A 13453-nucleotide genomic window follows, 5' to 3' on the forward strand; every position below is an offset into this window, starting at 1 on the left:
TGTAAACCTACTAACCTAACCTACTATTTAAAAAGATTTTCCATATTTAACAAAAAACTTGAATTGGTTCGCTTTGCCAGTACACTTTAAAATGGCTGGAAAGGAAACATGTGTACGAATTGTTCGACCAGTGATGTCTTCAAATTTAACAGAAGCACGCACGCGAGTTAAGAATCTATACAGAGCCTTTTATCGATACATACCCTACATAAGTATGAATCTATTGCATATGGTGATATACAATGCTTTTAACTTGAACTAGATGCATTATATTGTCAAGAGGAATAGATCTTTTTTTAAAAGACTTATTAATACTAAAATCAATATATATATATAGATATATAAATATACAAATTCATTCGATTTTCAATGTATCCTACATCTTAAACCTTTATGAATGTTATAGAGATGGTTTGTATGGTAAATCTGTGGTTTTCACTACCGATTGTAGAAAATTGGAAATACTGAAGCATGCGATTTTGACCGCGTTACGCGGTTACACAAGACTTGAAATTATTTTAATATAGCCCTATGTCATGTCGTGTGCATAAAAAAAAAATATTTTTATCTAATAATAAGAAATGTTTATGATATGTTCTAGTCATAACTGTTTGGGCAAACATGTATATTAGTTCCTAGACAACTAACAATATTACAATTAAATTTCTGTAAAAATATCGCTAATATTATTTATCTGTTTTAATTTACTTATTAAATTTATTTTCAGTAAAATTTTTTGACATTCCTAAGACTGAAGAAGACTGCCGCCTTAAACTAAGAGAGAATTTTTACAAGCATGCCAAAGTAACTGATGTGCGAGTAATCGATATTTTGGTTATTAAGGTGATACTTTTTAATAGTTCATTTGTTATCTTTTTGTTTGTTCGTATAGTTGGTATTGTATCATAGAATTACATATAATTTATTAAAATTACAATTGTATCCAACATAGAATTAACGGTATTTATTTTTAAGTGATATTTTTAGTGTAAAAAAAAAGTGTAAAAGACTGCTTCTTTCGCCTTTAAAATAGGATATTGTTTAGCATCATTTTATTATTCGTATTTATGTAGTACTTTTCCCACGTAAATATTTATATGCATGTAATTATATATATATATATATATATATATATATATATATATATATATATATATATATATATCGCCTCGGGTGGTAAGACCGCTTCTTGTACCATATGAATTGTTACTTTTTTCCCTCTATTTATTGTCTATGGTATACAAAAAAATTTTAATAAACAAAATACATAAATATAGTTAACATATTTTTATTAGGGATATATGGAACTAAAAGAAGTAACTCATCAATGGCAACAAAAAGGTTACATGTTGTCGCATTGGGATCCCTCCGCAGAGAAGAAACCTACTGATTTTGTTGGAAAATTTGTAGCAGGCGTTGATTAGAGGTGGTTTAATAAAAACAAAAGCAACAACAAACTCATTGTTTATTAATCACGTTCATTCAAATCACATGCCTTTTAAAGGCTGTTCGAATAAAAATTGCAAACTGATACATCTTGGTACGCGTAAAAGCGATGATTAAATAAGATTATTGATAAATTCGACCATTTAGACATATTTAATGAGTATAAAAATATTTTATTTTGTAATAAATTTGAATATTTGAAATAAATTTCCGTTTACATTTCTTACTGACATTTCATTTTTAATCTGTTGTTACATAAGTTATTAGCCTAAAATTAAACGAACGTAATATGTACAACATTTCGATAAAATTATCGTTCACAACCATAAAATTACAATAATGTTTTGTGATTTTGTACAGGTAGGTATGAACCGGTTATAAAATTATAATTTACGTAAACGAAAAGTTTATATGACATAAACACTGAAATAAATATCTATACATCATATAAGTGTATTAATTTTAGGCCTATGTTTCAATATTTAAAAAAAATTGAGTTATTTAATAATACCGATTGGTAATTATTCTTTAAAGACATGACAATTTATTACCGGTATTTTGAGATTAGCTTTTTACTAAATTTTTTAGTGTTCTTGAATCGACAATAAACATTTTTGTTAAATTTTTTTAGGTGTATACCTACCTAGGAAAATTATTGGATACAATTATAGTCTAGTTTAAATAAAAAATACGCAATTGTGGAGATAATTTAAATTATCCCAGGATGTCGGTCTTAATATAACTTTGATGATCAATAAAAATATACTTTTTTACTCACTATAAGATAAAAAGCCGTAATATATTGCATATAACGAAAATTCGGGCTTATATTTTTATTAAACGACGTGTAAAGCTTTGTATACATTATATGTTCACAAACATTACAAAAGGTATTATCTAAGAACTTTCCAATGTCTTTTTACTGTAACCGTATAAAAGAACCTACATCCACAACAATCCAACTCACTGTCAAATGACATAAATTTGTTGATAACCAAAACACTTTCATTTATCATATCTAATGAGGTCTTTCTTGCTCAATGAGGTACGATTTATAACAGCATCTTTACGAATTCTGTAACAAAATAAAACAATGTACGAATTAGTTGACATGTAGTACAAAATTATAATTAAAATCTTACAAAAATATAGGTACGGTTTTATCGAAAAATAATATAAATTAGTAAATAATATCAAAAAGACGTTTATGTTTAATAAAAGACTAAGAAGCTAAGGCTAAAGGTATCTTTATTTGAGAAATTTATTTGCGAAAGACATACAGTTTTGATCTATTTCGTACACTGCAACCCTTTAATAACAGTGATTATAGCATCCGTAACACACTTTTTTGTTTTCATTAATGACACGTTTGACAGTTGAAGTTATTTTATTTTGCTCCATAGTTAGACAAAATAAAAGATTTGATTTTTTTTCTGTAGATAGACTTGTACCTTCGTAGTCAATGCGTCCGTCGTGGTCTATATCGCCGAGCGCGAGGACCTGGTTCAGCTGCGCGTCCGTGACCGGCTCGCCGATCATCTCGAGCGCTGCACGTAGCTCGTCGCGTGTTATGTACCCGTTGTCATCGCGGTCGAACACTCTAGTTGATAACAAACTCAAATTCAATATATCTTTATTCAAGTAGGCATTTATATGTACTTTTGAATTTATGTTATCATCACCTTCAGCATAAGGGAACGTTCATAAATTACATTCGTTACGAGAAGCGATATAGCAGTTTATGAAAACGTGACGATCACCGTTAAGACACTTCAATGCCGATTATAGATGTCACAGAATATGTATTAACCATTGGATAATTAAATAATAAAAAACGTTCTCCTTTATTAAAAAATATTATAATGTTGGTTATAGATGTCATAAAATATTTAATCAACCCTTTGACATCTAAAGAAAAAAAGATTTTATTTTGGCTACATTTAAAATGTCGTTACTATTAAATAACTACTATTTAAAAATGTAAATGTTTGTATGACAATCCGTTATTTTTACAAAAGAGCTTTTGTGAGGTCGGAAGGGTGATTTTGTTTAGGAAAAATAATTCAGGAACAAAAGTCTCAATTTTACATAATCTATTTTTTACTAAAATTTCATTTCTAGCTCGCCAATTCAGAATCAGCAAGCTTTACATTTGAAACTGTAAAAGCAATAAAGTTAGACAGTGTCTTACGTTGTCCAATAAAAATGATGAATAACTCAAACATCACGACCCCATTGTCTTCAAAATCTTAAAAATAGCATAAATCCATTTATGAATGTTAAAAAAAAATTATTAGAAATGTTTAGGGTTTACTTGAAGGCTGCGAGGAGGTCCCTGGTGATTTCTTCTTCGGAATCACCGCCGCTTGCGCTCACGTCCATACCTTGTATCGCTTGTATCTTCGTAACCCACTGCATAAACTCGTTTTCATCTATAAGGCCGTTTCCTGAAAAATAATATTACATCTTAATAATTCGAACATCAAACCGAAGTCATTTTGTATTTTTTTATTAAAGTTTATGGCATTAAAAATTTTTGTTTCTTCATAAATTGGTTTAAAAGTATTCTCAATTTACAGTCTGATAATAACCTGACCTATCAAAAGGACAAACAAAAGCTTCAAAAACTATACTATAATCCTGAAAAAAGTGAATTTATCAATAATTTTCAGGTCTCACGTTGCAGCTTAAAGTAGTTCTGGTGTTTACATGCGATGTGTTTAAGATACGATTAAACTCTATCCGAAAATTCTATCCATTGTTTTCCTGAAAACCATGTATCACTTTTTATAGTTTAAGAATATGGAGAGGTAGTAATTTGTATACTTTAATTTTTTGTAGATCGATACTGGAATGAGGATATTCATAGACAAACAAAAGAAGCCTAGCAGATTAGTAAGTTGAAATGGCATTGGCCAGAACACACAACTCGCAGTTCAGATGACCGCTGGGTCTTAAAGTTTTGGAGTGGAAACCATGCAGCGTAGAACCTCCATCCACAAGGTTGACACATGACCTTATGAAAGTCGTAGAAAACTGCTGAATACAATGGATGTTCTACGACTGAAATGATAATGATACAGAATTTTGAAGATAATGTACATCTTTTTATTGGATAGTGTGGTTCTACGTTTTGGCTATACGATTTTCCTTCCTAACATTTCATTATGACATATGCATTTGAATAGTTTTGTAAGGTATGATCTAACACATTCTAACAAATCAAATCATATCATACATATCTATTTAACATATGTAAATTGTGCATTGCCATGTAGCTCACACTTGTATCAAAAACAGGGCAATGTTACGCTCTTAAATTTTTTTAATGCAAGTGTTAAGTTAATTTAAACATAACAGAAATCGTACATAATATATTGACGTAATAATTAACTGCATAAGTATAAATAAATAAAAAGTATTTTTTTACTAACAAATTATAGCAAACATGTAAAAATTTTTCTATATGTTGTTTTCAAATTGCTACAAAATAATTACTTCTGAAGTTTTTGGGCGCTTTAGATATTTTTTATCTACAACTTTATTACAAGAAGCTATTGACAGAGGTTCTACTAGTTTTGAAAAATATTTAGCTAAGGGAATGTCCTTATTACTTACCTAAACATAAATCATCTAACATAAGTATTATACCTACATTTAAGTACAAACTAATGATATTTTACTCTAACTACGTTTATCAATCATTCGCAGGCTTAGTTTTTTAATTTTTTAAAGTGTTGCCTATGTTATTAAGAATTGACTTGCGCTACGACGGCTCGTATATAGTTCTTTGAAAGAACCACGCGAAAATGTAATTATCTGTAACCACACACTACAGTATGCTAATTTTAGTATTCAGCTATTAATTTATGTTTTTTTAAACACGCCTTATAAAATTTTATTCAACGCAAAACATAAATCAAGGTTGTACAAATTCATAGTATTGAAATTTTCAGTAAAAAGCAATTATTTAACTTCAGTACACTACAAACAGTCTATTGTTCATAAATATCGTGTAGAAACAGAATTTGTCCAAATAAGAACGCAAAAAACTTAAACTTTGATCTTTCGAAGCGTCATCGCGTAGTAAAATTTCAAAGAATTATTGGAAATATGAATATTTTTATGGAGAAAATAAATTAAGTCAAGTTTTCATTATCTAATTTTTTATATGTATCATTAATTTAAATCACGGAACTTTATAATTTCGACTGGCGTCAACAGACAGCACTAATAGTTTCTCCCAATGAAGGTATAAAAAGGTCACCGCAACGCATAAAATCGACATTAACAAGGAAGAATCGAAAACGACACATCATATATTTTTTAGAATTCAGAATTGATATTAAATGACTGTATTATGATACATATGAATTTGGAATTAAAATCTGGACAATAATTGCACTAACCTCACATATAAAGAGTAAATCTTAACAAAGTTCTTGCAACCCTCCCATGCTTCAAGAGCTTAATGGGTACAAGTCCAACAGGACGACCCAGATCCCGCAGGACGGGGCTACTTGTCCCAAGTCTACAAAAGCATGGAAGTCGAATGATCCCAAGAAACGACATATTGAAGAGAAGTGGCCGCCGCGAAGTCTAGATTTGAAACCTTGTAATTTTTTTATAGAGCCATGAGAAGAGCAGAAACATTTGCTAAAACTATGATTATTTTAAACATAACGTTCTAAAAGATATGGAGACTAACAGGCATGTTTTAGAAACCCACAGTGTTTTTGGTCATTCAAGATCTCCACGTGGGGGCTCTCGAGCCTGGCCACTTCATGGGTTTCCATCCAAGCGTCCCACAAGCGTCCCTTAAAGCGATCTAAGAGATCTGCGGCCTCCTAATTCGGTAAAATTGTTGTATGTAGAGGCCTAAACCGAGGCTCCACGAGAAGCCCTCGAGCTTCGTTGCCTTAAAAGAAGTTTTTGACTAAGATCGTGTAGGCTAGGGAGTAGGCCTCTCGCCTACACTTGTGAAATCTGCACCCTCTAAGTAGCAACGTAAGTCAGGAAAAGAAAAGCGGAATTAACAGTAAACTAGGGAAAAATTTACTGCCCCGTAGGCCCTTCCAAAAACTGAATTAGATATCGTTATACCAATTAACGTAAATCAGTACAACGTTAGATGGCATACATTGTTACGTACAATAATGAGCGTCGTACATTGACGAAACGGGCCGATCAGGATAACCTTGACAGGTGCGAGGTCACCGGAAGCCGACCTACGCTTGCACGCTATCCCACCCCATCGCACCCCATCGCTAAACAATCTGTGTATATTACTTTCCTCGATTAAACTGACTTCCATTATTCGATATTCATTTTGACATTGACAAATATTCCACGAAAATCGATTTCATATAAATATTTGGCACAAAGCGACGGATTAATAAACCTAATTTTAGCATACAAAGATACTGTTTTGGTGCACCCGTAACTTGAAACAAATATTCCTGGGTGAAAATGCCACGAGATGGATTTGTTTCAATATGAATAAAACTAGAGTACGTTTTTGGCAGAATATCAAATCAAAACGCAGCTGCGACGCTGACTTCGGGCATAGATAGCAAGGACGTGTATTTTAGTAATACTAATCTTATTTTGGCTTTGTCGTTTGTATGGTTTCGCTACTTAAGAAATTTATTTATAATTATTTTTTCTTTAGGCCTATTTCAACACCGCTAACAATATTGCGTCATAATTATTAATAACAGTTATACTTTTTGTATCAATATCAAGCAAAGATGAGGTTTTTTAGCTTATAAGCGGGTCACAGAGTCTCAGTATTAAATAACAGTTCACCTTTGACTAGAGCGCAAAAGTAACAAAAATATTGCCGAAAATTTATTATTGTCATGAAAAAACGTTAAAATGTAGTAAATTTGAACACAGTACACGTATTAGACGTTAAACATGGCGTTAAAATTATCTGTGCAATTTTTATAATATCAATCTTTCCAAGAAAAGCAAGAAATTTCATAACAACATAAAAAGGTTTTAATTTTTTTTTTGCAATATTGACGCTGTGTTTTTATACTATACATTTAGACGTACAAAAATTTTAAGGTGCTGAGGCTTATTCAAAAAAAAACATTATTTTTGTACTCGGTTGCAATTAAAACGTATGTTAAAGAAATATTTAGGAATATAGAAGGAGTAATACAGGAGGCGAGTACGACTTACCAGTTTTACTCGCATCCTTAATTAGGTCCGAGATGAGGTCGTCGCTGACCTGTATACCGAGATTGCGCAGCATGAACTGCAACTCAGCCGCTGTCACGTGACCGTCGCTGTCACGGTCCAATAGACCAAACGCAGTTCGGAGATCTAGAAAATAAGATTTTGTTACCAGAAGTATGGAAAGTATTCATAAATAATTAAACAGAAATTAAATAGGTTTAAACCTTTAATTTAAAAAAAATTACTGTTGACGCGAGATTAGATAGATGCTTGGTTAAGGTAGTAAGTGTTTCCTTGTCTTTAGTAATTTAAGGTACTCTGTATGAAACAGCAATAGTGAATCATCTTCATAACCTAGGAGGGTTATGATCTAAGAGGCTTTTTATAATGTGACATGTTTGTTTTCAAAAATTAAATAGAAACAATGAAATAAATGATATCTATATTCTGATTTGAACATATATCTATAAATGAAAATGAAGGGTATATAGTATAATTTGTTAGATTATATGTTTTGCTAGTTACTACAGAAGCAAAGGAGTGTATTATTTCTATTTATCGCTCCACTAGACATGATAAAATATATCGCACAAAAATAAACTTCACACAAAAAAAGTTCGTTATCCTTAGTTTTAAAAATACATTTTCTAAAGAATCACCTATAGTTGAAAAGTTGTGGATTTATCCACTTTCTTAAAAACAGTTTTCCAAAGGAAAAAACACAAAGTTACACAAGGAAGTTGTATTAAAACATGTACTTGTTTATAAAGAAGTACTTTATAGTGAATAGGTGCTTAGAATAAGTTATTTACTTACAGAATTCGTTATTCTTAGGGGTAGCCATAATGAAATTAATTAAATTGACATTCTCTTTAAGATTTCATCGTAAACTAGTTAGGATCTGCTGACACGAACGGTAATGAGCAAACTGTCTACTTCTCACCTTATAATGACGACAATATTGACAAAAGATTAACATGAATGTTACGTATTTCATACCTTTCTTATCTTGCGGCTCTAAATTTTCAGATATTTGTATGAGAACATGTCGCTTGATGAGCGATTGTTATCAGCTTGCACTGTAATATTCTACTAAAGACTGTAAGCGATTCGAGTAAATGTATAATATGTGTAGCATTCAATTTAGAACGCTTCATATTACTGACAACTTCGTTCACATTCCTTTTCAGTTTTGATTTATTATTCAAATTAAAATTCGGACGCTATTAGTGGGAAAGCAGAGATCATTAGTCGAGTGTTTAGGTCAATTACAAACTTTGTGTAACTACACCATATAAAACACACTCTTTCTTTTTCACGTTAAAGAAGAAAAAATAAATTCGTGCATGTGGTGTGTGGGTGGGTCTCCCACCGCCACTTGAAAAATGCGTATGAATGTATCAAATTCCATTATTTTAATCTGTTTGGTAAATCTTTTGGTCCATATAATGGAAACTATTAATAAAATATAAAGATTACTGAAATATCTTATTCATATCTCATAAACATTGAGAATACGGTAAAGGAATAGAGCTGTTCGAACGTCTTCGTGTTTGAGTTAAAAGGATAGATTCAAAGTGGTTCATTTTTATGAGCGTTAGCTAATGTAACTATTAGATGAATAGTGTAAGTTGTTGCTTTTATACGGTTGAATACATTTTGAATTTGCGCAAATTCTGACAGTGTTATAATAGAACTTGAAATACTGCCAATTTCCGCTTTCTTTTACTAGATTAAACAGTTAAAAAGAGAGATTTTAAAGATTATCAATATGATATTTTTAAGTTTATAAAAAGATAATAATTATAGGCAACTTATTTTTAAGCCGTTTTATGTCAGTATTATTAATAAAGTTCCTTTAAATTCTTCTTTAAATACTATGTCCGATTTTACCCGCCATAGCAGAAAACAAAAGATAACCTTGCTTGTTTACGATGTTATTGACAGATTAACATTATCATGAAAGATAATACTTTAAACTCCTACATAGTCAAGTAAAACTAATTTTTCATAAAACGTAAAAACGACAGGTTAAATAAGTAATAATTAACCTAAATGTTGGCGATGTTTTTAATTTTAGTATTTGTACATTCTTAAAATAAAATATATCCTAATGATGTTTGCAGCTCCAGGTAAAACAAAACGATAATATAGGATATAATATATTACAACCCTTTTAGCCATGACTTATAAATTTAGAATTGCAGTAACAAATGTCAATAATGTATTTCGTCATTAAGTTTGTATAAAATCATCTGCAATTATTAAAAAGGTTGATAAGTTAATTTTGATTAACATAATATAGACGTCTATTTTTTAAATAAAAAAAACCTTCTTGTTTGTTAAGAATATTTGTATTTTAAGTATATTTTTATAGATACACTATCAAAATATTAAAAAATATGAAAGATTAAATAATAATTCTCTTAAAACTTGCTATGTATGGAATTGATACAAAAATTACTTCATGATGATTAATTTTTTAAGCATTTTATAATAGAAATTGTCTTAATGTTAACTTTTCATTTACATGATATTAACAAAATTAATAAAAAGAAAATTAATTATTCTACAGAGAAATAAACTAGTAACTAGTTATTTGACAAAAGTTAATACATAACACAAAATATATTTCAAGGAACCTTCATCAGAAATTGTCTTGTTATTCATATCGCACATTAATTTTTCTACATCGTTGTAACACCTTATTACATCTAAATGTAGTGTGAAAGTATTACGGACATCCAACCAAGTATTAAGCACACATTCAAAGTGAGCATAAAACTTTACTGCTTTACTGTACTTTAATATACAAATAAAATTAACAGCAATAGCACATAACGATATAGCAATAATTTCAATTGTGAATTGTTAAAATTGTTACATTTAGTTATAATGTTATTGATATTCGTACAGAAAGTTTTTTACAGCTATCTATGAACGTCATATTTTAATAATAAAGGTGACAACTATTATAGCAAATAAAAATACTAAATATTTAAAACAATATCACAAGTGAAAATTTGCAATGCAGATATAAAAAAAATTCAAGAAAAAGAAATCGAATATTGAAATTATATGGTTAATATAGGGCATGTCCCATAGGAAGAAAATAAGGATATAAATAAGAAAATAAGAAAATAACTACGGAAATTTGAAATTTAATAAAATGCAATATAGTAACTAATTGTACCGCTTTAACCGATCAATGATAGCTAATTAACAGTTATTTATATAATAACCATCATTTTCAAAAAATTGATTTTCGTATTCGAAATTTTGAGCATTGGTAGCACAGCGGGATTGTATCTTGTGATTTTAAGTCACAGGTTCGATTTTCGAGACACAATCTTACATAATTTAAACTTTGTTGTATTAATTATATAGGATTGCCACTGTTCGCAAACAAGTTTACAAGGATAGGCAGCAGATACCTATGCGTATCATAATACGTACCATAATACCACACTGCAAACGTCAACCCGCCCGTTAAGCATGGCGTTTATGATATCTGTAACGACTGATCTATACCTTCAATCTCGATTCCAGTTTTTTTTTCAAATTTTGTTATACAGTTATAAACCTTATATAATATTTGAATAAATAAAAAATGACAATAATAAACCTCTATAGATGTTTTTGTTCAAAAAGGATGAACTAATTAAAAATATTTATACTCTGTATATTTTGGTTATAAGTGTAAAAGCTTTCCAACTTTAAAGTTTTTAAATCTATTTTCAATCATCCGCGTAAACTGTTATTCTGAAATATGTTATATTAATTTGTTTTCTTCTATTGGAATGCCAAAAGCCAATTATTTTTGGCAGAACATGGCAGGTAGTAGTAAACAATAAATATTTTAAATATGTAGTAATCAGAATATTGAAAACCCTTTTTGGTACTAATTGTCATAATGGCATTTATTATTCTTGAAATCCTTGATTCTTGGTATAAGATGTCAACGTCATTATCATGCCAGCCGATAGAGGCCCACAGCAAGGAATAGGCATTGCCGAAAGATCTTTACAATGACCTATAGGATACACCATACGTTAATTGGGAGTCAATGAGTTATACATTTACCCCTTTGAAGTGTTTACACTCATTACTAATTAACCTGTGTACAACATCTTTTTCCATTATAAAATTTATTTCAGCCAAAGTAATAACAATTTTTGTGACTGCTGTGGAATGAAACTCATATTGTTGCCGATGAATCGAAATTTTACGGTACCTTGCGACCCTTTTTAAATTTTGCTGAGAAATATCGAAACAAATTGTACGTGACACCCGCGTTTGATATTAAACTATCGAAACCTGAATAATTTCAAGCACATAGTAAAACAGATATTCGGTCTTTAAACGAATTGTTAGTACTTTATATACTTACGTTATAAAAACTCGAAAAACGAATAAACCTATGTTCTTGCTATTCGTTGCATTATAATACAAATGTGATATAATTATCCTTTTTTACTATTCAATTATTTCAAAAAGAAATCTAATTTTTAATGATTTGCTGAGTCATTTTCATCGATTAGGAAAACTTTTGTTTCAAGGATCGATTTAAAGACTACGATATTAAACATCATCTGATCAAATTGCTTTTGGAGTATTGCCAAATACTATTAGTTATTATATTGATGAGTTATAAATTTTACTGCATGTTTTGATGCTTCATACTTTTTTACTTTCTAATATTTCAGAAACCTCTTTAGCAACGGAATTTTCTGAAAAGGAATAAAACCTCTGTAAAGAAAACTATCAAGACTGATTGTAAAAAATATTTTTAAATGCGATATGTACCAAACGCTTTACAAAGTACCGTTCAATAAAAATAAGTCAAAGCCGTAAAAGTTAACAACATTGGCTGATCACAAAATGTTGAGAAAAAACCCCATATTCACTAAAAAAGGCATTTTTGAATTTTCTAATATTCTAACACAATCGATTTACAACGATTTTACTGATTGATGTACAATCATAGTTTCAAGGGGATGAGTACCAAAATATTCAGAAGATGAAACTGATAATGTAGCTGTAATTACTGCTTATTTTAATTGCTTTATTAAGCGTTCTTTATTTTGAAACATTTCTTTCTAAAGTTACTCAGGTATTTTATTTCTGGAGCCTCTTAGCGCCTTAAACGAAAAATACAAGTAAAATATTTACACTACTTATAAAACTCTAACCTTGTTGTAAAAAATTATTGACATTGATATCACAAATCGCTTTAATAACCTATCAAAGTAATCTTTCAAATAACCTAGTCAAATATTATATTATCCTATAAAAACTATAAATTGTATCGAATAATTTCCTTCGTAACGTGGGTACTAATAAAACGAAAAAAAAAACCTGTGATATTATGTACGTGCAAATGTGGTTAAATTAAATATGTTAAACTGTAAAAAACAATGAATGTTTAATACATGTATAACGTACTACATATTTATTTCTCTCTCTCTCTCTCTCTCTCCTAAGCATTATTAATCCCATCTGATCATGGGGTCTGCTTTCCTTATCTTCTATCTCCACCTCGCGCGATTGGACACGTCATTGACGGAAACTTTCCAGGCAGACATGTCTTTCGCTATGGTATCTACCCATCTTGTTTTCGGTCTTCCTCTTCTTCTGGACCCAGAAATATTTAGATCCATAGCGACATTCCCGATGTATTCAAGAGATCTCCTTTTTACGTGTCCAAACCATCTAAGCCGGCTCTCTTGTAACTTATCGGCAATGTCACGTACACCGAGGCTACCGCTAACGTACTCGTTGCGTATTTTATCGAGCCTCGTTACTCTGCACATCCACCGAA

At 30.3% G+C, this 13453-nt stretch overlaps 2 protein-coding genes across 5 annotated transcripts in view; one reads left to right on the forward strand and one right to left on the reverse strand.

Moving 5' to 3' along the window:
• LOC137933237 (NADH dehydrogenase [ubiquinone] 1 alpha subcomplex subunit 6-like) lies at positions 1–1640 on the forward strand. The gene is made up of 3 exons (XM_068777102.1): positions 1–212; positions 728–843; positions 1296–1640. The coding sequence occupies exons 1-3, from the start codon at positions 92–94 to the stop codon at positions 1422–1424; spliced, it is 366 nt and encodes a 121-aa protein (XP_068633203.1). The 5' UTR covers positions 1–91; the 3' UTR covers positions 1425–1640.
• Eip63F-1 (Ecdysone-induced protein 63F 1) overlaps positions 1451–13453 on the reverse strand; it is a 27474-nt gene continuing 15471 nt past the window's right edge. For 2 of the 4 annotated variants that reach the window (XM_068777099.1, XM_068777100.1), the window contains exons 4-7: positions 7636–7779; positions 3761–3893; positions 2898–3046; positions 1452–2521 (exon numbers count right to left, since the gene is read on the reverse strand). In XM_068777099.1, coding sequence (XP_068633200.1) covers positions 2499–2521; positions 2898–3046; positions 3761–3893; positions 7636–7779 — 449 coding nt within the window. In that variant the 3' untranslated portion in view covers positions 1452–2498. Of the gene's footprint in view, positions 2522–2897; positions 3047–3760; positions 3894–7635; positions 7780–8448; positions 8539–13453 lie in introns of those variants that run through there. The other 2 variants (XM_068777101.1, XM_068777098.1) reach the window with 2 other exon arrangements.

The sequence above is a fragment of the Battus philenor genome, unplaced genomic scaffold (assembly GCF_028537555.1).
Source record: "Battus philenor isolate CCGP_79_NKW_IND1 unplaced genomic scaffold, ilBatPhil1.0.hap1 SCAF_13, whole genome shotgun sequence".
NCBI classification, from domain to species: domain Eukaryota; kingdom Metazoa; phylum Arthropoda; class Insecta; order Lepidoptera; family Papilionidae; genus Battus; species Battus philenor.